The sequence below is a fragment of the Haemorhous mexicanus genome, chromosome 1 (genome assembly GCF_027477595.1).
Source record: "Haemorhous mexicanus isolate bHaeMex1 chromosome 1, bHaeMex1.pri, whole genome shotgun sequence".
Taxonomy (NCBI): Eukaryota; Metazoa; Chordata; class Aves; order Passeriformes; family Fringillidae; genus Haemorhous; species Haemorhous mexicanus.
Genome location: NC_082341.1, coordinates 102,369,006 through 102,392,454, shown reverse-complemented (window position 1 = coordinate 102,392,454; position 23,449 = coordinate 102,369,006). Strand labels below are relative to the sequence as shown.

Sequence of the window (23,449 nt, the reverse complement as noted above, 5' to 3'; positions counted from 1 at the left end):
TGGTGATTCTTATTTTCAGTAGCTGTATGCTAATTTCATTAGTAAGTTGAATGTCCTTAAGAACAAGAGCTTTATGTGCATGTAAGTTATATTTACATACATTTCCCAACATACTTATGGTATATGTGATCTCATGGCACCCAAGGCTGCATTGGAATGTACCAGTAAGTGCAGGGGGTTTTTTTACATTTTTTGCTTTAAAACCAATAAATAATCATGAAAATAATATTTCTATCTATTGACTAATTAATTAATAATTTCATTCATTATGTCATTGATTAGAAAAAATCTGGTCTTCCATAAAAAGCTATTGATAATCAAAACCAAGACAATAATATTGAAAAAAACCACAAATGGAGACAACATTAGTTTGCAAACCAGACAATTTTCTTGAACTGGTGAATAACTAGGATATTTTCATTAAAACCTTTAAAACATGGTAAATAATTCTGATAATATATATTCTTCACCACTTCCCAACAGCTTCACCATTAGTGAAATCCAAGTTACTTTTTGTCAACTTTTACTACTAAGACAAATACACACACAGAGAGAAATATTAATATGTTTTCTTCCCAAAATATGTATATAACTAAATATGAAGGCCTGAAAGAACTGTCCAATTGACCATTCATGATTAATTGTTTTAATTTTATAAGTAGTGCCTGGATACAAATCCATGTGCTAAATTTCAAGGATTTTTATCACACAGCACTTTGCTAAGGAGAAAACAAGGCTAATAATTGAAAACCATGTCACAGCCCTCCTAGCATTACCATATTTTATACCCCCCCCCCAAGTCTTTTATTGCAACTAAATGTCCTCTCACTCTAATTTAAATTAACTAAAGAACTATTAAAATATTGTCACATAGGGGAGATGGAGAGCACTTTACAGGCAGTGCCTACTCAGTAGCATTCTGGAAAAATCAGGCTATTTGGTCCCACTGGCTCCTTTAATCTTCCACTTATTTCTAAGGTACCAAAGGAAGGTTTGCCCCTTAGCCCCTGTAGAGGAAATGCTATTAGCTGCTGTGTCCCTCTTAATGGTACTTCTTTGCTATCACAGTAAGTTATTACTATTATTGCACTATTAATAATGCTGTGCTCTGTGGTGTGTGATTTATTTCTGCTGTGAGTGGTCATTTGTCACATATTTTCTAAAAAGCTTCCATCTTATTAGAAAGAGGGGAGGGAGAAGTAGCATCTAATGGAATCTCTCAATCTCGGCTGCTCCAAACATCATTTGATCTTTCTGACTTTTTGGAAGAAAACTCAGTCAGTGCTATAATTCACTGAAATCTTTCATCTACTTGATTATCCTGTCAGTGGCCAAAAAGTCAAATATAACATTGTATTCACATGGCTTGCTTGAACCAGTATATCTAAGCAAATTTTCCCATTTCTTTACTATTTTTTAATAATTCTCTGTCCAACTTGAAAAATATCCCCTCTTTAAAATGATACTTTAAATGGTTCCTGGTACACTTTCTGAAAACAGCATTTTGAGATGAATGACAGGAGGGATTTTATTTACCTGAAATGGCTGAACTTTCATCATGTTGATTATAAAGGTAAATAGAAATTATCATCACTTATTGCATTTATTAGTATGCAATGCTTAAAAACTCAAAAACATTTGAAACTGCTTTACCATAAGTATCATTTAGGGTCAGGAATGGGATTAAGAGGAGAAAACTAGATAGTCTTGGGGATGATTCAGTGGAAAACCCTGAAGTTTTTTCAGATGAAGGTGCCAACCCTTTATTTAATGATAGGAAGGCTGGATCATGTGTATCTCTGCTCATCTAAGAGCGCTGCCACTGCCACCAGAGAACAAAGAGCAACAGCAGTGATCCAAACCAACCTCTGAGGAGGACCCTGGCAGGAGTGTGCTGAAGCTGGTTTGCAATACAAAACAGCAAGTGGACCAGCTTGCTGGGACCAAGAGAAACTGAAGAGATTGGTGAAAATGGAAGGGAAAGTGTGTGGGGGTGGCGCAACAGAATGGTCTAAGCATGTGGAATAGGAAATAGGAGTGTGGTAATTAAATACAAATGGGCTGGTAAGACAGACCTTGAAAGGAAGAACTTCCCAAAAAATCCAGAAGGTAGCTGGGTTTGGAAATGTGTATCATTTAAGGAGCAGTATCTAATCACAAAGTGGGGAATATATGAGCAAAAGTAGCCAGAAGACATTGTCCAGGATAAGTGTTTGTCATTAGCAGGTGTTGACAAAACAACCTCAAATACTTCATTCCACAGGTTCTTTGCCTTTTTTACCAGATGCTTCTTTAAGGCCCATGAGACCAATTTCTCAGAGAGGATGGAAAAAAAAAAAGAAAAAAAATGTATGATTAGCTCTCAGCTTTAGAAGCACAGATGAAATGGAAGACAGCCAAGAAAAAGTGTTCTGTGCACAGTGAAAGTAGTGTCAAAAGCTGGTAAAAGGCACCATCAGTGAAATAAAAGCAGAAATAGCAATATACAAAAAATTAAAATGTATATTAGCATTCATCTGGAGACTAAGATTCTGTCTATGATATAAAGAATACCTATAATATAAATGGTCCAGGTTGACAAAATGTAGAAATACTGTAAAAGACTTTTCCAGTGTTACCAAGGATATTCAAAGTGGTTTTAATGGCATATGTGGAATAGCCACAAACATACCCTTGCTATTATGTGTAAGGGTCCGGGAAAGGCAAGGTCACCTTTTTCTACAAAAGAACCACAAATATACATTGTGTATCCTCCTGCACATCAGTGATTTTTACTCCTTCTCTTTTGCCCCCAATACTAATTTCTGTTTGGGTAACTGTATATAAATTTTTGGTGAAGCAGTAGGTATTGCATCTATAGTTCACGAGGTTTTTAAACCTGGCATACAGGATTGTAGGCAGAAGGGACTGGCACATTCCAGTGCTCTGAGCAGTTCCATGTTATAAATTTCTTATAAAAGTATTGCTAAGTCAGTGTAGAACACTAGAAGCCTAAACTCTGGAATATTGAACTAGACAAGTAAACTCCAGTGTAAAAGAAACTTGTTAGTATTTTTTTTTTTGTTCACAGCAAAGGATGATTGCTTTTTTCATTTTGCTTTCAAACAATGCCCCAGGTTCCCTGGGCAGAGAGCAGGCATGCTGTGCTTAAAAATTTTATGCATTAAACAAGATGGATTTCATACTTTTAGATTTTACTATCCCAAATTTGTTTTTCAGTCTTTGTTTTTCTTTTTTTCTGGCAGACTTGTTAAGGTGCATTTCTTGTCAATTAATAGTACCTCAGTGCTCTGCAGAGAACTGGTCTCAGGGAATATTAAACAGTGGCATTTGAACACAATGACCACAGTTCTCACCATTCTTGCTTAAACCTCTTCAGTTTAAGCAAAATCCTCACTAAAGATAGCATAAAATATGTCTTTATACAATACATCATCAGTAGTTTTACACTGGACTCAGATACTCAACAAAAATTATCTAATCAGCATAACTGATTGATACTAATCATGTGGAAATGCACATTTATCAAAATGTCAGAAAATGCCCATTGCATCCCATGAAAATTTAGACAGGAGATATTATACGTGGTACTATAGGAAAATATGTAGGGAGCTCAAGTATGTAACTATAAACTGTAAATAATGCTTTCTGCTTTTTTATTTTCATCCTTTTATACTCTTTTCCCATCCTTTTCCAGTATGATCTAAGCAATGTGATTATTTGTGATGATTTTCTTTTGCAGGACTATCTTCTTCCATTTCTTTGTTTCTACACCTCTTTTATCCACTTATACCTTTTCCTTCCCACTAACCTGTGTGATTGTAAAAAGTCCCTCTTTTTATGGAATGAAATTTTATGTAACTATTTGGAGGATATGAAATATTTTGAGGATTCTCAAGATGTTATCATGCTGCCACGTACCTGAACACAAACTAAAATTGATTTTAGCTATCAGGCTAATGAGAAAACCTTACAGAGAGTTTTTCCACTGCTGGAAAGGACTAGCACAAGAATGTCTTATACACAATCAAACTTGGAGTCAGAGATGCCAGGTGAATGCAGTGGGAGTTGTTTGATCCATAACAGAATTGCTGCTGTTTGCAATTGAGAGAACAGGGAAAATCTGTCTACTTCACTTCTGCCTGGCTTGTGTCAAAGAGGAAAAGTTAAAGCAAGTGGGAGTGAAGTCATGTTTCCTCACTAAATTAAATACCACACATAGCAAGTCAGTGCAACTTCAGTGAATTTTTAATGTTTGTGGTGGGGGGTTGTACATTTTCTGTGATTACTTTTTGATGTTATTGCACACTCAGTTTCCCACTGAAGGCATTATGTGACCACTAGTGTCAGTGTAGATGTCTAGCTAGAGTTCAGGCCAGAACCACAGCCTTCAGCCAAGATCTTCAATTCTAATTCAGTGGCTGACAGGTATAGCTTCAGGGTTTTTTAAACAAATCCCTGCCTTGTCTGATACCTGGCACTATTGCCTATCCCTGGGGCCACTGCTGTTGGAGTTTACAACCTACCACTTCTGAGATTAGTATTGATGAGTCCTTGGATGTCATTAGCATATGTTAATTGCTCATTAGTGTATGTACATAGCATGGTGAGGGGACAGCCATGTGTGCCCATAATATTTGCATTTGACTTTCTGAAAATTCCTCTATGGCCACAATGGTCAAAGCAGTATCTTTCATACCTTGAAGGTGGACTGACATTGAGAGAAGTCAGCAGTGCTTAAATCCCCACCACAATAAAATCACAATGTGCTGAAAGCTTCAGAGAAATGACTGACCATAAATGCTTTAATGGATGAAATCACTCTTGATGGTGCATTTAAATGGGGAAGTGGTGGGAGGAACACTTGAAATGCTTATTTTGAAGTACTCAAAAAACTCAGCATAGAATGCTCAGGGTGCTCCTTTCATCATTTCTTCACACTTTTTGTGTCCCACTTTTGAAATGAGAGAATGCAGCATTCATTCTTCATAAACTGGGAAAATTGATGTTTCGGATGCATGTTAAAATTACGCCTGTGACTACTTCATCTCTTTTTCCTGTCTCTATGGCTCTAAACATAGCTCTGTATTAGTTCCTTCATAATTTTTACTTCTATTTTTCTGCTATTATTCATCAATCAAAAACATTAATTGCATTAGTTCATTCCTGGTCAGCCCTCCAGAAATTTTTCTTTCTCTCCTTATGTGGATGCACTTTGATCAGGAAATACCTACTTTGCAGGCTAGCTGTCAAAATAAAATGGCACAAACACAGCTGTGTTTCTGCCTGTGTCACAGAAGGGACAGTTTGTTTCCAATATCATTCAATGCACAGATAAAAGGTCAGCGAGATATTATAGAACAAATGCACTTGTAGATGATTTCAGATTCTTGGTATCCTACTTATAGGTACATGCAGATGCAAAACTGGGGATTATTGCAGAATTGGAATCCCAGGATCACACAATGGGTGAAGTTGGAGGTGACCACCTTTTTTTAACTTAAAGTTGACAATCATCAGGTATTCCAAATATTATGTGCAGGGTCACAGCTTCTAAATATCTCAAATTTCTCATAGATTAAATAAAATTAACAGATATACCTGTACAAATTAAATCCTTGGCTGTTACTGTTCTAACACCTGTTAACTGGCAAATGTCTTCTTAAAACAACAGTTCCTTTCTGAGAGAGGATTGAGGAAACTCTGGAATTATATCTCATTGTGTTCAGAATTAGTGCAGACTCTAGGGAGCATCATCTGACAGAATTTCCATCCCCACCCTGAGCGAGGAATAGTCCTGAAGATAACAGTCCTGGAGGGCTCCAAAAGAAAAAATAAAAAGGGAGAAAATAAAGATCTTGGGTCACTAAGTTTTATTGCTTTTCTTATAGCAAGTAGTGATGTGCTGCCACAGGGCTCCTGTACTGTTACACTATCATTTATTTTAACTAGTAATGGTCTTATTTGGGTTTTATATTTAACATTTTATATTTGTCAAAGTCAACAGTATTAATGTAGATTAAATGCTGTTTCCCCTGTGTACTGCTCCTAAAGACACAGAAAAAAACTGAATAGCATTGTTATGGGATATTTGTCTTTGCTGGGGAATAATAGCTCTTAACAGGATTGCAGAAGTCCTGTAGAAATATCTGTACTTGCATATGATCCCAGATTCCAGCACTGGGAACTTGGATCTTTGATATTCAAAAGTGAGATGAAAAATAATAGCCAAATCATGATGAGTGAAAAGGTTTAGTCAGACAAATTTAGCTTATGGTAGTCCTTGCAAACTCTCTACAGACCAACATTTTACATTGGTGTTTTGTACAGCCAGCAATAACTGCTCCTTCTGTATTAAAATGATAATAATAATTTATGAGTTCTTGGTTTATCTTTCACAAAGCTGGTAAGAATAGATGCTAGTCCAGTAGTTAAATAGTATTAATTAATAGTGTTAAATAGTATTTCATCATTACCAACAAAACCTGAGCTCTTCAAATTAACAGAGCTAATTATCTAACAGCATTTTCATGTCTGTTCTATTACATAAACTGTGAAAAATGCAAATGTGTTGTGTATTTAAGAACATGTCAACAATTTGCTTTATTATCCTCTGTTTTTTATAAATGTGACTTTTTCTTTAAAAAAAAAGTTGCAGTGTCAAAAGTCTCCATAAAGTGGGTTGTTTTATATATACATATGCATTAATTACATGCACTGATTTCTTAAATAATATGAACTGAATACTAATGCAAGAAGATAATTTGCATGTACAATTTAGAATATTTCTTACTTAAAAGTGATGGAAGCACAAACAGCATAGTTCAGTTGCCCCCATCAAAACATCTAGGTCATAGTTTATGAAAGTAGTACATAAAGCAGGCAGAGACAAAAAATGTAGTTATGGTAAATTATTTGGTTTCTACTTCTTAGACTCCAAAGTATTGCTTCCAGTAGTTAGGAACAATGTCTTGGGTATTGGATGTATTGGGTTTGTGTGACAAGGCTTTGGTAGCAGGGGGACTACAGAGGTGGCTGCCAGAAGCTTCCCCCATGTCTGACAGAGCCAGTGCCAGCCAGCTCCAAGGACAACCCTCTGGAAGGTATCTATGCCAGAGCAGTTTGTGAAAGACTGCAGCCTGTGGGACAGACTTATGTAGCATAAGGTCACGGAGGGTTGTCTCCTGTGGGAGGGATCCCATGCTGGAGAAGGGAAAGAGTTTAAGGAGTCCTCCCCTGAGGAGGAGGGGAGGGGCAGAAACAATGAATGGACAGCTGTCTCCTTTTCCCATGCCCCTGTGCCATTGGAGGGAAGAAGGCAGAGAATCGGGAATAAAATTAAGCCCAGGAAAGAAGAAGGAGTGGGTGGATGATATTCTTAAGATTTGGGTTTATTCTCATCAGCCTGTTTTGATTTGATTGGCAATAAATTCAAATACTCTCCCCAAGCTGAGTCTGTTTTGCCTGTGACAGTAACTCTCCCTGTCCTTTTATCAGCTCAGACACCTCCCCTCATATTTTCTCTCCCCTGTCCAGCTGAGGAGTGATAGAGCAGCCTTGGTGGACACCTGGCTTCACACCATAGCTTAGTTTCTAGGATCTAGGAAATAGAAAACAGAGCCTCTGCACAGCATGTTTGCTATTGTATATGGACATATTTCATAATTGCATGGCAGTCTCCACATTCCACCCTTTATGCATGACTTTGAGTCCAGTTTGCTGCTTTTTATACTGTAACCAGCACAGAGAATTATTTACTATCTTTGACTCTTCAGCACTAGCTAATTTTATTCTGATATATCAAAGTAATTAATATAAACAAGAACATCTTAATGATAAGAGTAGGGATGGCTTGGTAGCAACCAAATAAAAGTTCTCTGAAATAAGCCCCTATAGAATCCTCCTTCTTATCAAAACTGAAACTCAGGAAAAAAACTAAAGTATATATTTTTCCACTGTGTCCTATGATAGACAGGGGTAAACCCTGTGGAAATGAAATAGAGGTTTATAGTGCTAGTGGACAATCATTGATGTAGTCCAGACAAAGTCACAGCCCACTTTCTGCACTTCCATGAAGCAAAAAGTGGAAATATCTGGCATGCAGAAATGGGTTGGTAACCTTCATATGCCCCAGTGGTCTAAAAGTGCTATCACATGGGGCATCACAGAGACAGTGGCTGTAGAGGCAGCACAGTCAAGGAAAGAAAAAGTATCCCAAGAGGCATAATTACCACCAGTACTGTAGAGAAATGTGTCCTATGTGTCCTTTAAACAAAGAAAAACGTTTTCATGAGAAAATTTTTGTTTCTGCTGTATTATAGGACTTAAATGGTTTCTGGCTTAGGCAGAAAAATAAATAATCTTATAACGAGAAAATACTATTCGCTCACAAAATGAGACCCCCTATAAGACTCCCTAAAAAAGAGAAAATTTTTAGGGTATCACATCTCTGCTCAGAAAGACTAGCAGAGTATTCATCAGACTAGCACATAAGATTTTTGTTACCATGGCTGCATATAAGGTCTTTAAAAGATTTGCAACTAGGAATGCATTAAGATCCTCTAGGTAATATTAGAGAAGGACTGCTGGATTCCTCTGAGTGGTGGAGTTCCACCTACCTGGCAGCAAATCATCATCAATCATTTCCACTCCATCTGTGAATGTTTTCCTTCTCAGAACTGCAAAATGTTTCTATAAATGGCTTTAGTAGGAAAGCTACACTGATAGTGTGGAGATCCCTTAGTGCATTTAGTTGAAAACACTGTGGATGACTCAAGAAGCACGAGATCTGACCTTGAACAAATCTTCGGGGCTAAGCTCCATGATCAAGTTACTGAGCCATATCAGAGGTGTGATAATATTCAAACTTCCCTGTATTAACTCAGGCCAAATTCGAGGATATTCGGGCATATTCAAGAGCAGTGTTAAGTTTCCCACCTCAGCTTAAGTGCAAAAACATGACAATGAGTGTCATGGAGGAATGTCTATGGCTGGCAATTAGTAGATGGCATACATAATTGTTTTTTCTTGTTGTAGATTCTTGCTGGTAAATAACCATGAAGAAGGGGGGCAGGCAGACACCTCATATATCAGAACATTTTCATGATTTGTTTCTCAAATCATAAAATTTTCAGGTTATCCTTTTGACACTCCAGATAAAACTCCAAAATCCCGACAGCATGGCAGTTTAACTCTTTATTCCCGTAGGGAATGTGTAACAGAGCACACTCAGATTCTCTGTTTACTGCTTCTGGATGTTGCACTTTGCACCATTTCTGTGCTTCCCCTTGGTGATCTTCATTTCCCAAACACAGATTTTTCACAGGACTATTTCCCTGCTTTCACTGAACTTGTCCCAGCTTTGGGTCTTTCTGACCATGTCTGCAGCCAAAGTTGCATACCCGGATCATTTACACTTTGTGCACATTTTCTATTAATTTACTTCTCTCTGCTTCACCCATGGAACTTTCCTAGGTCCCATACATATTCTGTTTATGAAGATACCTTTTTTCCTTATGGATTCCCCCTGCCAAGTATCCCTTTTTTGCCTGTTTGATAGTGAGTTAGAAATTTTTATAAGGATTTCCTTTTTTCTGCCTTTGTTTTTCTATCCTTTCAACATAGAAGCCGACTTACAATTTTATAAAAACATGCATAGTTTATTTTTCAGTTGTCTTGATAAACATTCCTAGGCATAAAGGGAGCTTTTTTATCTAAATATGCTCTTGCCACAAAGAATTTATTTGCTTTCCTTACTTTTTTTGTTTTGTTTCATTTTCTCAGAAAAGACCAACTTTGGCAGGAAGCAAGCTAGCATGTGTTGAAGGCTGGAATGAGCAAAGAATTTGGGCCCTCAGGGAAGCTTTGCATTCATTTTAGAGTGGGGTCTGCTGCTTAGCTGGCCTGTCTTTAGTGTGCACTGTGTGTATCGTCCTTGCACACAAAGAAGAAACAGGATTTCTGTCAAAATGGCTTAGCTCAAGTTAAGATAACAACAAACAAGGAAGAACAAAAGTTAGATATCCACAAGAGAGATAATGTTTGTGCGTCTCCACTGATAATCTAATTAAATTGGAGGCAAAATTGCTAGTTTCCACCACTTTTTAAAAAATCAAAGCTGTAGCAACACAAGAAATAAGCGTCTGAGTTCAGAGTTAGATAGTGCATACCAATTAGTTCTTTTTCATGACTGACAGCCACAGCTTCAAGGGTTTAAAGAAAGGCTGACTTTTATTTATTACTCATCTTAGAAGTAACAGGCCTGGTCCCATATGTGCCATCTGACTGGCTTCTTTGACATGCAGGAAATGAGCACTACCTAGCTAAGCACTTGTGAGGTGGATCAAGGCAGAGCTCAGAGGTCCTGATCAGTGGAGCAGAGCCCAGCTGGAGGCCTGCAGTCAGTGGCATTCCCCAGGGATCCATACTGGGACTGGCCTAATCCAGCTTGTTTGTCAATGACCTGGACGAGTGGAGAGAATGCACCCCCAGCAAGCGTGATGATGATGATGATGATGATACAAAACTGGGGGAGTGGCTGATACAGCTGGCGGCTCTGCTGCCATTAAGTGGGACCTTGATAGGTTGGAGAGCTGGGTGGAGAGAAACCAAATGAGGTTCAACAAGGGCAAGAGCAGGGTCCTGCACCTGGGGAGGAACAACCCAAGAAGCAGTGCAGGCTGGGGGCTGACCTGCTGGAGAGCAGCTCTGCAGAGAAGGACCTGGGAGTCCTGCTGGGTGACAAGCTGGCCGGGAGCCAGAAGTGCCACTGTGGCCAGGAGGGCCAGTGGGACCCTGGGGTGCATTGGGGAGAGCGTGGCCAGCAGGCTGAGGGAGCTGATCCTCCTGCCCTGCTCAGCCCTAGCCAGGGCACATCTGGAGTGCTGTGTCCAGTTCTGGGCTCCTCAGCACAAGAAAGACAAGGAGCTACTGGAGAGGGTCCAGCAGAGGCCACAGGGATGATCTGGGGTCTGGAGCATTTCTCATATGAGGAGAGACTGTGGGAGCTGGGCCTGCTTAGTCTGGAGAAGAGAAGAATGAGAGGCATTCTCATCAATACCTATAAACATCTCTAAGGTGGGTGCCAAGAGTGTGGTGCCAGATTCTTTTCAGGGCTGCCCAGTGACAGGACAAGGAGCAAAGTGCCATAAACTGAAATACAGAAAGTTTCACCTCAGCATGAAGAAAAACTTTACATTGAGAGTGGCAGAGAACTGGAACAGGCTGCCCAAGGAGGTCATGGAGTCTCTGTCTCTGGAGACGTTTAAAACTCACCGGGACAAGTTCCTGTTTTACCTGCTATTGGTGACCCTGCCTTGGAAGGGTGAATTGGTCTAGGTGATTTCCAGAGGTCCCTTCCAATTCTAAGAATTCTGTGATTCTGTGATTTTATGAACTTAATTTTTGGGCCTTGAAGTGTCTGAGTAAACAGCTCCACTCTTTTAATGAAACCATTTTTCAAACTCTAGCTGTGGAGTATGCAACAACAATTGCATCCAGTTTGGTACTGGACATTACAAACTCATGATCTGTTCTCATTTGAGAATTTAAAGTCTATCTCTATTTCAAGAACTGGAAATGCTAAAGTAAGATAGTTATTTATTACCTAATAGTTATTAATATTTATAGTTATTTGTAGCAATTAGTTACTAATAGTAAACTTTTTTATTATGTATTTTCAGTTTCTATTGGAGGATTATTAGCTCTTTTTAGTTATTTGTATGTAATTTGATACACTTTTGAGTATATAAATCAGCCATGTTTTGTTTAATCTTAAATTATTTGTTGATAAAAAGAAATCATTAAAATGAATTTAAAATTAAATGTAGATATATGAAGAGCTAAAGTTTTTTCTACTTTCAATTGTAAGCTATCTTTTCTTTTAAAACTAGTGAATAATTTTTCTTGGCATTTCAGTTTTCATTCAACCTTCATTTTTGTGAAAATAGATTTTACCCCTAGTGGAAATAGTGAAGCTGATATGTCAAATTCTTGTCTTCTCATGCAGTTGCTGAATACTGCACTGTTAAACTTTTAAGATATTTCACTGGTGACATGACAGCATGAACTCCTATCTGGGAAAAAGTACTTTTTACAAATGGTGGTCAATTTATAAATTCCCTTCCCTTTTTGAAGGGAATTCTACATGGTTATTATACAGTGTTGATTCTTATCTAAAAGGCAGAAATTGCATAGTGAGCAAAGGCAGTGGGAAACTATTATATGAATTTAGGACATGTTGAAAAATGTCTGGCAATAGTGGTGGGAAATCTCTATGACTTGAACAGAAATTCTGCCTTCAATGAAAGCAAGAACTTTCACTGCTGATCTCTGAATCCAGCTTGTCCTAGGCCAAAAGCTGAGCTCCCACATTCCTCTCTATTCTCTCTCCTGGTTCTTGAGCCAGATCTGCTGATGGTGATAGTTGTGAAAAGCTGCTACAGTATTTAAATAGTTTTAAAAATTGCAATTATTTGCAAAACTTGTATCTAGTGGTTTCTCTGTCTGTCCGGTTATATAATTCTGTAATAATGTATAAAAAAAAATGCACTTTCCTATTTCAGTAAAAGCACTTCATACATTTTAATGCATTGAATCCTTAAATATCTTAAAGCATAGGTTAATGACATCTCTGTTTCAAAGTTGAAAAACACAGAAATAGATCGGCATTTTTCAAGCACCCGCAGACTTCAAGCATCTCATAAAAAAAATTGAAGTATACAAAATCAGTGACATTTTTCTGACAGTGAAGGTCATACCAAGTTGGTAGGACTGCATTGCTTAACTGCAATAGTACCAGGAAAAAGGATTCCCAGACCTTTGTCCTGCCTTTTCTCAAAAGTGATTTTAGGGCATGTAAAAGTTATGAAAATGTTATTAAATTGGCAACTGATCAACCATGTATGCTTTGAAGATAGAGAAATTAACAAGACATTAGCTAGGCTAAACCTCCTAAATTGGAGCTTTATAAGGACAGTTATCTGACATCTAGAAGGGCCATAGAGATAACAGCTTTTTGTCCTACTGGCTTTGTTTGGACTATAAATAGAACAAGACAAGTCTTGTTTCAGCTCATGGGCTTATCTGTTCCTGTTGGCCAGATATGTAAACGTTTTGCTTTTACAGCAAAACCCTTAAGCTTCAGAGAGCACCCTTTCCCTGTCCCCATCTTCTTCATTCTTAGGAGCACTTCTATTTTAGTCTACATTTCCTTGTTCCAGAAAGACTGAACCTAACCCTAATGAGAATACTCATCTTGGTTTATAACTAGAATAGCATAGAACAGAAAAATAGATGGGACTAGAGACTAGACAAGAAGGTCCAAACTCAGATTTTCACTTTTCTTCAGAGTAATGGAACGGTGCTCTGAGGAGATGAACAGGAAAACCTTACTATGACAAAAGGATTCATCTCTTTGGGAGACAGATTAATTATAAGAAGTTTAAATGCAAGAAAAAAAGTTTTATGCTAACAATTTTTGCTGCTTTCACTTGGTTCAGATGTGCCAAGTAACAACTACTTAATTCTTCGGGGTATTAAATCCTATTAAACTTCAAGTCGAGCTAGGGGAATTCAGCACTTTAAAAAAATGATGCCCACAATTCTCCTTCACCTGCAATTTTGAGCAGCTGTGTACAGACCATCCATCACTGGCCAGGGAAGCCCTCACGGGGAGGCTGGTGGCAATGGCTTTCTTACCCTGGTGTGACATGTCCAGCACAGCTGAGGCTGGGATGCAGGGCAGTGTGCTGTACAGGGGGACAGACCCTGTTCTGGCAGGCACTGGGGATGGTGGTGAAAACAGGCAGCTAAGTCCATCAATGTTAATCATGCCCCATTGCCTGTTTTTTCCCCACTTCCTTGTTTTTATCTCTGTAGGATTTTTCATCCTCTGAAACCAACAAAAAGATCATATTTTCTTTCAGTTTCTGAAACCCCATCCTTTTTTCCAGACTTTCCATTTCACGCTGTTTGAATTTTATTAAGATCTCTTTACACAAAAGCAGAGTACTGGCTATATGATGCCCTGAGGGATCTGAAAGGCTGTTGCCATAATGTCACAAAACTCTAGGGACATTTTATTTCCACCAGAAGCTCTTTGGAGGACTCTGTCTAAGGATATAATATGTCTTAAATGTTTACAGCAGGGATCTTGATCTCCATTGGAATTTAATACAAAAAGCTCTTTTTTGAATCACTTATTAGCTCATCACATTAACACTGATTAAATAATACCTATCTATAAAATGGATTTTATTTTATTTCTATTTTTCAATGAAGAAAACTGGTATTATTCCAGAATTATGGATAATATTGTTAACCATGTATTCTTAAGACTGTGAATTTTGTTTTCAATGCCTCAGTTGATCATTACAAAGTATTTTCACCAGGTATTTTCCAGAAACACCTCTGTTTACTGTTTCTGCCTCCAATACTTTCTGTTCTTCCCAAACACAGACATGCAAAAATTCTTTGTACAAGGCTCACAGTAGCATGTCTCCTCCAGTGAACAGGAAAAGATTTTGTAAGTGTTAATCAGGGTTTTTTTTCACTGGTCAACCTTGAAATCAGAAGCAACTGCTTAACTCTCAGCACTCCCTTATATAGCACAACAGCCCTATTCAGATAACTTTTTAAATGAAATTGCTTAGGAAGCCAAATCCTAATTTGACAAAAAGATAAGTCTCATGAAAAAAGGTATTGTCTTTTCAAAAAGCTGCAGTATAATTGTCTGCGTGCCTGTAATACAGTAGGACAAATATTTAAATTATTATTTAATTAAAATATTATAGATCTGTATGTTCATTTGATGGAAATTTTTTTTGTAAAATTTAATGCATGAATAATCATACAGAATATGGGATGCAAACTCTAAAGATAGCATTTAAAAACCCGTTTGAATGTTGAACTATTTGGGACACTTTTTTTTTTTTTTTTTTTTTTTTAATTCTGTAAGTTTTGGGCTTTCTGAGACCGTGCTGAGGGTGCTGGGATATTAACAAAATTTGGTTTCCTTAAAAATAATGTAAACAACCAAAACAATAAAGGAATCTGATGTTTTAAGGCAAATCAAAATCTCTCTATTGTTGATGCATGTTATGCATCAGTGACTCAAGTCAACATTTTTCTGTCACAGATAACTGAAAATCTTTACAGGAGGTATCAGAACAAATAAAAAGGATTTTTGAAATTCCATTTCTGAAACTGCAAGTAGTCTATAAAAAATATGTAAATCAGATACTGATAGTATAATGGAACTACTAAAATAAATACATTGTATTGCACCACTGGTTAACAGCATGTACATCCTCCAAATAATGGTCACACAACAATCTAACATCATTTCTTACTCCTATTTCCTGTATTTCCCAGACCTTTTGGTGGTTGTATTTACTATGTACCACTCTTCTTTTTCCGAACAATGCTGCACTGATGTCACAGATAAGGATAACAGCAGTTGCTCTCTCAAAAGAAGAAAGTAAATTTTATTTCTGGAGGGTTTTTTTTCATTATTTAATCTTCTTTCACAACTGTTCTTATTCTCAAATGGACTGAAAGGCTTTTGTGATTACCAAGATAACTTTGGATGGTGCCTCACGTAAATATACTGACAGAGGTAGAAATAATTTAACCCTTTTAATGCTGTCTTTCAATACATCATCTTTGTAGTGATTACCATAATGGCATTTTTAGTTGGTCAGTGTTCTCTTAAAATATCAGCTTTTCAAAGTCACAGTGTACTACGTATTTCTGGCATCAATTGGTTAAAATAATTAAATTTAGCTCCCACTTACTGGTGCAGACCTTTGGAAAAAATGACCGAAATAACTGACTCTATTACCTCAAGTTTTTTTTCCATGCTAAAGCTTCTTTTTCACTATCGAGATGATGATTAAAACTGAATTTAAAAAATATGCTAATGAAGTTCTGCCCATCTCTTGGAATATGTTTTTCTCCAATGCTAAAAAAAACTGCAGATGTTTGGTGTTTGGAATTTCAGACTTTAACTACATCTCTAAAGTTGGCATTTGCTACTGTAAAGTATGCACTTTTTATAATAGTTAGATAAAAATTACACAACACTCATTTTTTTTTCTTTCCGTTCTGCTTAACTCTCCCTGCAGGATGTGTGACACAGGAGAAGGGCTGTTCACCTTTCAAACACGAGAAGGAGAAATGATATATCAGAAGGTCCATTCTGCAACACTGGCAATAGCTGAGCAGCATGAAAGATTAATGATGGAAATGGAGCAGAAGGCAAGGGTAAGGTCCTTCTACCAAAAGTCTTTAAACTTATAAAATTTGGTAATAAACCAAAGTCAGTGGATTCAGCAGTAACGACAGTATCAGCTGTGCGGCTAAGACAAAACAGAGTTTCAGATTTATGTACTTTCATGGTTAGGGATCCTTGGTGTGTTCTGTACAATGTAGGTGTTTTTTTAGACCAGGGGATACCATTAGGCAAGAAATCTATGGTCACCTTCTCTGAAATTGGGGCTCTGTTACTCAAGGATTAAACCTTTAGCTGTTGTGTTGACTACTGATGAATGAGTTTTAATTGCACCTCATAGCCTCACAGGTGGAAAAACTCCCAGTATAAACACTTCTAGGGGACAGCAGACATTTTTTGTTTTTTTCTTAACCCTGGAAGAAATTATTTTATAATTTCTACATTCTAAGTAGCAAAGCAGTTGAGTTCAGTAGGGCTATTTTATTATTTTGTGTTCAAAATTTCCAGTTTGCACAAGTTGTGTTTAAGTGGCTACTGTGGAAAAATTTGTACTTTTAAGACAGCAAGAAAAAAGCTTTCCCTGTTTGCTTAGAAGTAGAAATGGTCTTTAATGGTTGCTCTGGAAAATTGACTTTCAGGCCAGGGAACCTAGTCTGCACGTTTTCCTTCTGAGATGACCATGAGACTCTGCATATCTTCTTCCAAAGACAGACATTTCAGGTTAATTGTGGCATTTCCTTCTTTTCCTCATCCACACTGTACGTGCCTCCAGTCAGGCAAACATGACTTATATGGATCTATCCCCGACATTCCACCAGTGTCAAAATACTTTTCTTACTCTGCTGAGGCAAAGGCTCTTGCAGCCTAAGACCCCCAGTGTTCAACTTGTCTTAATTACTCCTCAGAGAAGTCAGAGAACCAATCAGAGAATGTTAAGGGATGGAAGTGGACTTTAAAGATCATCTAGTCCCAACTTCATCCACTGTGGGCAGAGACATAATTTCCCCTATTCATTAAAAAATAAACTAGAAAAAGACTTAGATTTCCATGTCAAAAGTCTGCTGTGTTGAATGTTCTTCTCAGACTTTCCATGTCTATTAGGAGAACCTGAACTGGGAAGCCATAAAAAAAAAGCCTGGTTTTGATGCTTTATGAAAAAAGAAGATGGATTTTTACATAAAATTAGACAAAGTAGAAGCCTGTGCATAGTAATCGAGGTGCACAAACTTTTTACAGAAAATGCATGAAGAGGAGAGTTTACAGTCAAGATTCATAAAGCGCAATTGTTGGAAAGTCCAACATAAGGTAGAATAAATGGAAGACTATTTGAAGAAGTAGATCTGGCAAAAAAAACACTGCATTCTGCTGGGTAGAAAATTATTGAATAAGGGGGAAAAAACGCAGGAAAAAAGCATCATTATTTTAAAATGTATTTGCTTTTAAACTGTCTACACCAGTAACAGAAACAAGAGCATTTTCATGCTGCCGTAATAAATGCTTAGACCAGGATCATACAAGATTTTCCTCTTACAGAACCATCACTTTCAGCTCTTCCACCCATCCATTAGCAGCTTTGCTGCTTTACAAAGCCATTTCCATTCTGCCATCAGATGACTTCCTTGAAACCATATTTATGAAGGCTGTGGCCATATGGTAGGCAATATCAAACTCCGAGCGAGAGCAGCTGAGAAGCAGAAATGACTCATCAGCCACACCGTGTGTGATGCACTTGTCTCCTGAACGAGGCTGCGCTGTGATCTGCTCAGGGAGATCAGGAGAGGCTCACATGGGCTGCTCTGTAAAAGAGCCTGAACAACCTGTTGATTTTATGCTTCAGCTAATAAACTAATGTTAGTTTGGAATTGGAAACTCTGCTGCTTCTGACTGGTAGGGGGCTGAACATTTAAGGGATCATCTGTGTCATCTGCGACATTTGAGTTTTATTCATATTAGAAACAAAATCTAAAATATCAAATAGACTAAGTACATGTTACATTCCATTTATCAAGTGTTATTGTATCTAATTCCAACAATTTCACCAAACACCTATGTGTATTTTTTCCATAAGATCTGAAATTGAAATACAAGCAAAAGAATATTTTAAATCAGAGATTTAGTGGGTCTTCCCAAAGCTTGACATTTGATCTTTTTATCTATAGATCTACACTTGGGGTACTTTTCTCTTTCCTGGCCCTTTCTGTAATGAACAGCTCAAGTTTAACAGTGTTGACTTAAATCATATATATATATATATATATATATATATATATATATATATATATATATATATGAGAATTTTTTAAAAATAAAGAAAGGTGAATGCTATATCCATTATTGCACAAATCAGAAAAAGAAAAGATATGCAAGAGTAATCATTACTTCATCTTTCCAATCATTAGAAGTAATACTCCTGTGAATATTTATGTTCCATCCTAAATGGTAATAGGTTTTAAGTAATGAAGTTTCATTTAATTTTTATCAGATTATTATATCTAGAATAAAAAAGTAGTATAATCTAGTATAAAAAAAAGAATACAGATTATAAAAGAAATAAAAGTGATTTTTTTTACCAGAGCAACCTTGATAAATGATTTAGATTATGATTACCTTTCGAAGTAAATGTACATTGTACATGACTATGAGAATACCAAAATAGCAAAAAAACACACAAAAAAAAACCACGCCAAAAAAAAAAAAACCCAGAAAAAAATTGTGGTAGAAGAATAAAGGTATTACCTTTAGGCAATTGCAGGTATTTAGGTATGGCCTGTGCCTGAGCCACAGGACAAACTTACTCTATTTATGGAAGTCCCTCCATCCAAAAATTCTGTTTCAGAATGCTAGGCAAGAAATTCATTTTTATGCTAAAAAATCTTTTGCTTGGGCCAACCAACATGCTGGATAACTGTTAATAAGAGAGAGACATGAGAAGAAAACTAATTCTTCCCATTACATTTGAAAGTGCATGGGCTGGAAGCAAAAATTTTCTGTGGCAGCTTGTACAGTACCAAATCTGCCTCTGTCACCTCTAGCAGGAGAAGCCAAGTCAGTTTAAGCTGGCAGTCATGTGCACGCTTTCATCTTCTGCCCATTTTCCTTTCGAATTATAACTCTGGAAGAAAGAATTGAAATATGAGATCAGTAGTCACTGGCATGGGTGTGGATTTGAGCTGGTTATTGGTTTTACTGAGATCAAAGCAGACTGGATTTTAGTCAAAAAATTCAGCAAAGTGGACATTGATCTAATTTAGCTCAGGTGGTTTTCTTGATTGAATTTGAAATGTTGCATTGGCAGAGTGATAGTGCTTTATGCTTGCTTTGTTTGGGACAATAAAAATTTTGGGTCAATGCTAGTACCTAAATTGAAATTATTTTCAGGGAAATTGTTACCTGTATATTCATTTTTTTTTTCAGTCTTTGCTTTTTCAATAGATCGCTGTAATACAGATGATAATTCTGTTTTGTAGTTTTTTTGTGGGAGAGAGAGCAATATTGCAGTGGTTTTAGTGATTTTAGTTCCAAGATAATAAATTAAATAGAACAATGACAGTCCTTTTGTTTACATGCTTTTATTTTGTGCTGTTGTGTTACCCACATGAGAGTGTCAGTAACTTTCCTTTTATCACCTGAACAAACCTCCTGGTTTTTTCCTCTGTCCCTCTCCCTTTCTGCCCTCTGACCCCTTATTTGTTTGGCTTTTTTTTTTTTTTTTCTTCTCTGTAACATTTAGAAATCTGTTTGGATTGTTGGTCTTGAAATTACTGTGCAAAAAAAAGTATTAGCCTCAGGAATGACCTGTATCCCCCCACTTGCTGTAGTCTGATGTTGAGCATGGAAGATGCATGTCTGGGTGTCTAACAGCCAGCTCCATCATCCCTCCCCAGTCCCTAGGCTGGACTGCAAGCTCCTTCCACTTCCTTTCTCTTAACCTAGGTGCTTATCTGACTGAGCCAATTCAGTTTGCTAGTTTGGCCAATAAAAACCAAAAAAAACAAACCACACACACAAAATAAATAAAATAAAACCACCTACATAAAAGGAGCAGGCTTCTTCAGTTTAACCAAACTGAATTGGCTTACAGAGGCAGCAGCAAACCATTTGATCTTCTCAGTTGTCCTGTCCAAAGGAGAGAAAAAAGAATCATTCATCCCCCATAAATGCTTCATCTCAAAGAAGGCTGAGTACCCTCCTCTTTGCCATCAGGAGATGATGTTGGGTTTGGTGATCTTTTTTTAAAGAATTGGTATTCAGATGGTTTTTACACACGAGCATATGAGCAGTTCTTCTCAGCAGCACTTGTCTGTGTAACATCTACACCAGGATGACAACATGGCATCGGAATTTAAATCTCTGATTTTCCTTTCTAATGCCAGCTTTGATCTTCTGCCATTTAACTTCCACTGAAAACAATTCTAATGTAGCTTCTGCCCTCACTATTGTTGAAGGGTAGAAAATGAGAGGTTAAGAGCTGTAGATTTCCTATGTTAGGACTACACATATGAGGGAGGAATTCTGAGGAAATACTTATACATTTGTAGCTCTACAAATTACTTTTTTCAAGGGCTGCCAGTAAAAACTTATTGTGTATTTTCAAAAGGATAAAAATTTACAATATGTAAAACAATAAGCCTAAATAAGATAGCACTAAAGCTGAGGTTAGCCAGCTGAACTTAAACAAACATCAGTGAGACTGAAGTGTAAATGCAGGAGTAAATTATAATGGCCCAAGTTTCATAACTTTTCTTTGGAAGTTTCCTATAACATTTATTTTACTTTAGACAGCAGAGCTAAAAGCCATTTCAGATTGTGATCTTTTTAACATTTCCCAGACGATAAACACCCTTATGAAACACTGCATCGGTGTATTTCTATTCTCATTATTTACAAGCCTTGTCTTTAAAATTCAACTTCATATAAGTGAAAGAGTCATCATGATAGATTTCTGTTATTTAAATAAAAAGATAGTATCAATGAGTTTATGTATTATTCGTTTAAAAGACATTATTAGCAGGGAAATAATGAATCTACCAAAGAAGACAAATATCAGGCAATGAAACTGGGCTTAAGATGTTGAAGAGGAAGGTAGTTAAGAAATAAGACTGAGAGTAATTTTATTTTTCTTATAAGGAACAGGATGAGGAAGGTATTTCACAAGTCTGGTCTGATAAATTATAGTGTTGGCAGAGTATTAACAAAAATGAAAACAGAGTTAAAAGTATTAATGCAACTGTCTTAGAAACAGGGGAAAAAAAACTGTGAGGCTGGAAGAAATAACAGCATGAGTTAATTAGTGAACTTTTAATTTTTCTTTGTTCTGTAAGTCTGTAATATCTTTATGTGTTTCAAAACTGGTCACAAGCTAAATGCATACTCATAATACATTACAGGATCAAATATCAACAAACACATCAAATATTCTAAATGTTAACATGATGGTTTCAATTTGAAGCATTCTACTTTGCCACTGCATCTTCAGAGCTTTGACTGGTTTACAGTTTTTATTGATGTCTTTTTGCAATTGTGTGCCTATCACCTACTATTTCAAGTTGTGAAGTAGAGGAATTTCAGAGAGATACTAGTGGATGCTGCTGACCCAATGAATATATCATATATTTAGTTAAATACATTTTATATATTTTTTGGACTTAATTTCACCACTGTAATTTACTCAGTATAACAAAGCTTTTTTATGTTGTAATTCTGCCTAAGTGTGTTTAAGTTGATTCAATTCCTGAAGGAGAAACAGGAGAACAAAATTCTACAGCTCATCCAAAGATTATCCCATGTCATGACACATTGTCCCTTAATATGTCTTCTTCTCTTTCCAATGTATGTGTTAGCTCAAGTACTGAGATTCTGAATGCATATGATGATTCATGAACTCATGTGCTTTATGCAAGTTAAAGCATAGCCTCAGGTCAGCTATTCATGCATACTTAGCTGAATATTGCTCTGTACTTCCCATCTGAAACTATGTTTGGTGTTGCTGTGTAATGTGTGCCTAGAAATTTTATAACCCTGTAAAACCTGGCTATTTATTGCAATACAGGGCTGGTGAGTTGCTTACTTGGTTTTCATGGGTGCTGTGAAGCTTATTTCTGTAATAGGGTAGGGTAGGGTAGGATAGGATGGGATAGGACAGGACGGGATGGGATGGGATGGGATGGGATGGGATGGGATGGGATGGGATAGGATAGGATAGGATAGGATAGGATAGGATAGGATAGGATAGGATAGGATAGGATAGGATAGGATAGGATAGGATAGGACAGGACAGGACAGGACAGGACAGGACGGGACGGGACGGGACGGGATGGGATGGGATAGGATAGGATAGGATAGGATAGGGTAGGATAGGATAGGATAGGATAGGATAGGATAGGATAGGATAGGATAGGATAGGATAGGATAGGATAGGATAGGATAGGATAGGATAGGATATTTCTATTGGAAAGTATCTACAATGGTCACATAGTCCAGCTGCCTGGTCACTTCAGGGCTGACCAAAAGTTAAAGCACAATTTTGAGAGCGTTATCCAAATGCCTGTTAAAGATTGACAGGCATACCATCTTGGGTATTGGCTCTTTCTCTAGGAAGCCTGTTCAATGTTTGACCATCCTCCCAGAAATGAAATGCTCCCTAGTGTCCAGTCTAAGCCTCCCCTGACACAGCAGAAACTCCAGTGTTCCACTGGAATGGAACAGTGGAGCACTCCAGTGGTCAGTCTGTTTGAGACTATCTAAAAATTTTGACAAGATTAACACCAAGAATTTTAAATTTGTTTTGTTTTTTTTCTCATAAGTCAGAATCTGTGTACTTTTTGGTTTTAGTTTTGTAAACCAAATTCCCAAAGGTAGCAGTAATTTTCCATAGCATTCTTGGTTCATTGAGTATATAATTTGTTTTTTTTTTTTATACTCTGATTCAATGAGAATTTTTTTAGAATTTTTCCAGACTCTTTTTTAGCTTTTAGGCTCAGAAAACTGTGTGTACTCAGATGAGGTAATCCCAAAACATACATTGCAGGTCTATTTTCAACATTCACCACTTAATAAGAAAGCAGGAAATCTGTGGGTATTCAGACTGGGTGATAGTTAATTATTCTTTCAACTGGACTGCTTTAACTTTCTGATTTTAAAGAAAATATTATTTTGAATGTAGACTTATTTCATAGGCAGTTTTTCAGGGGCTAATAGTCATATCCAAATAGTGCAGCA

General features: G+C 37.1%; 1 protein-coding gene across 1 annotated transcript in view; it reads left to right on the top strand.

Moving 5' to 3' along the window:
- DOK6 (docking protein 6) overlaps positions 1 to 23,449 on the top strand; it is a 239,923-nt gene that overhangs the window by 163,136 nt on the left and 53,338 nt on the right. Inside the window, exon 6 of the mRNA XM_059853228.1 lies at positions 16,125 to 16,263. Coding sequence (XP_059709211.1) covers positions 16,125 to 16,263 — 139 coding nt within the window. The remainder of the gene's footprint in view (positions 1 to 16,124; positions 16,264 to 23,449) is intronic.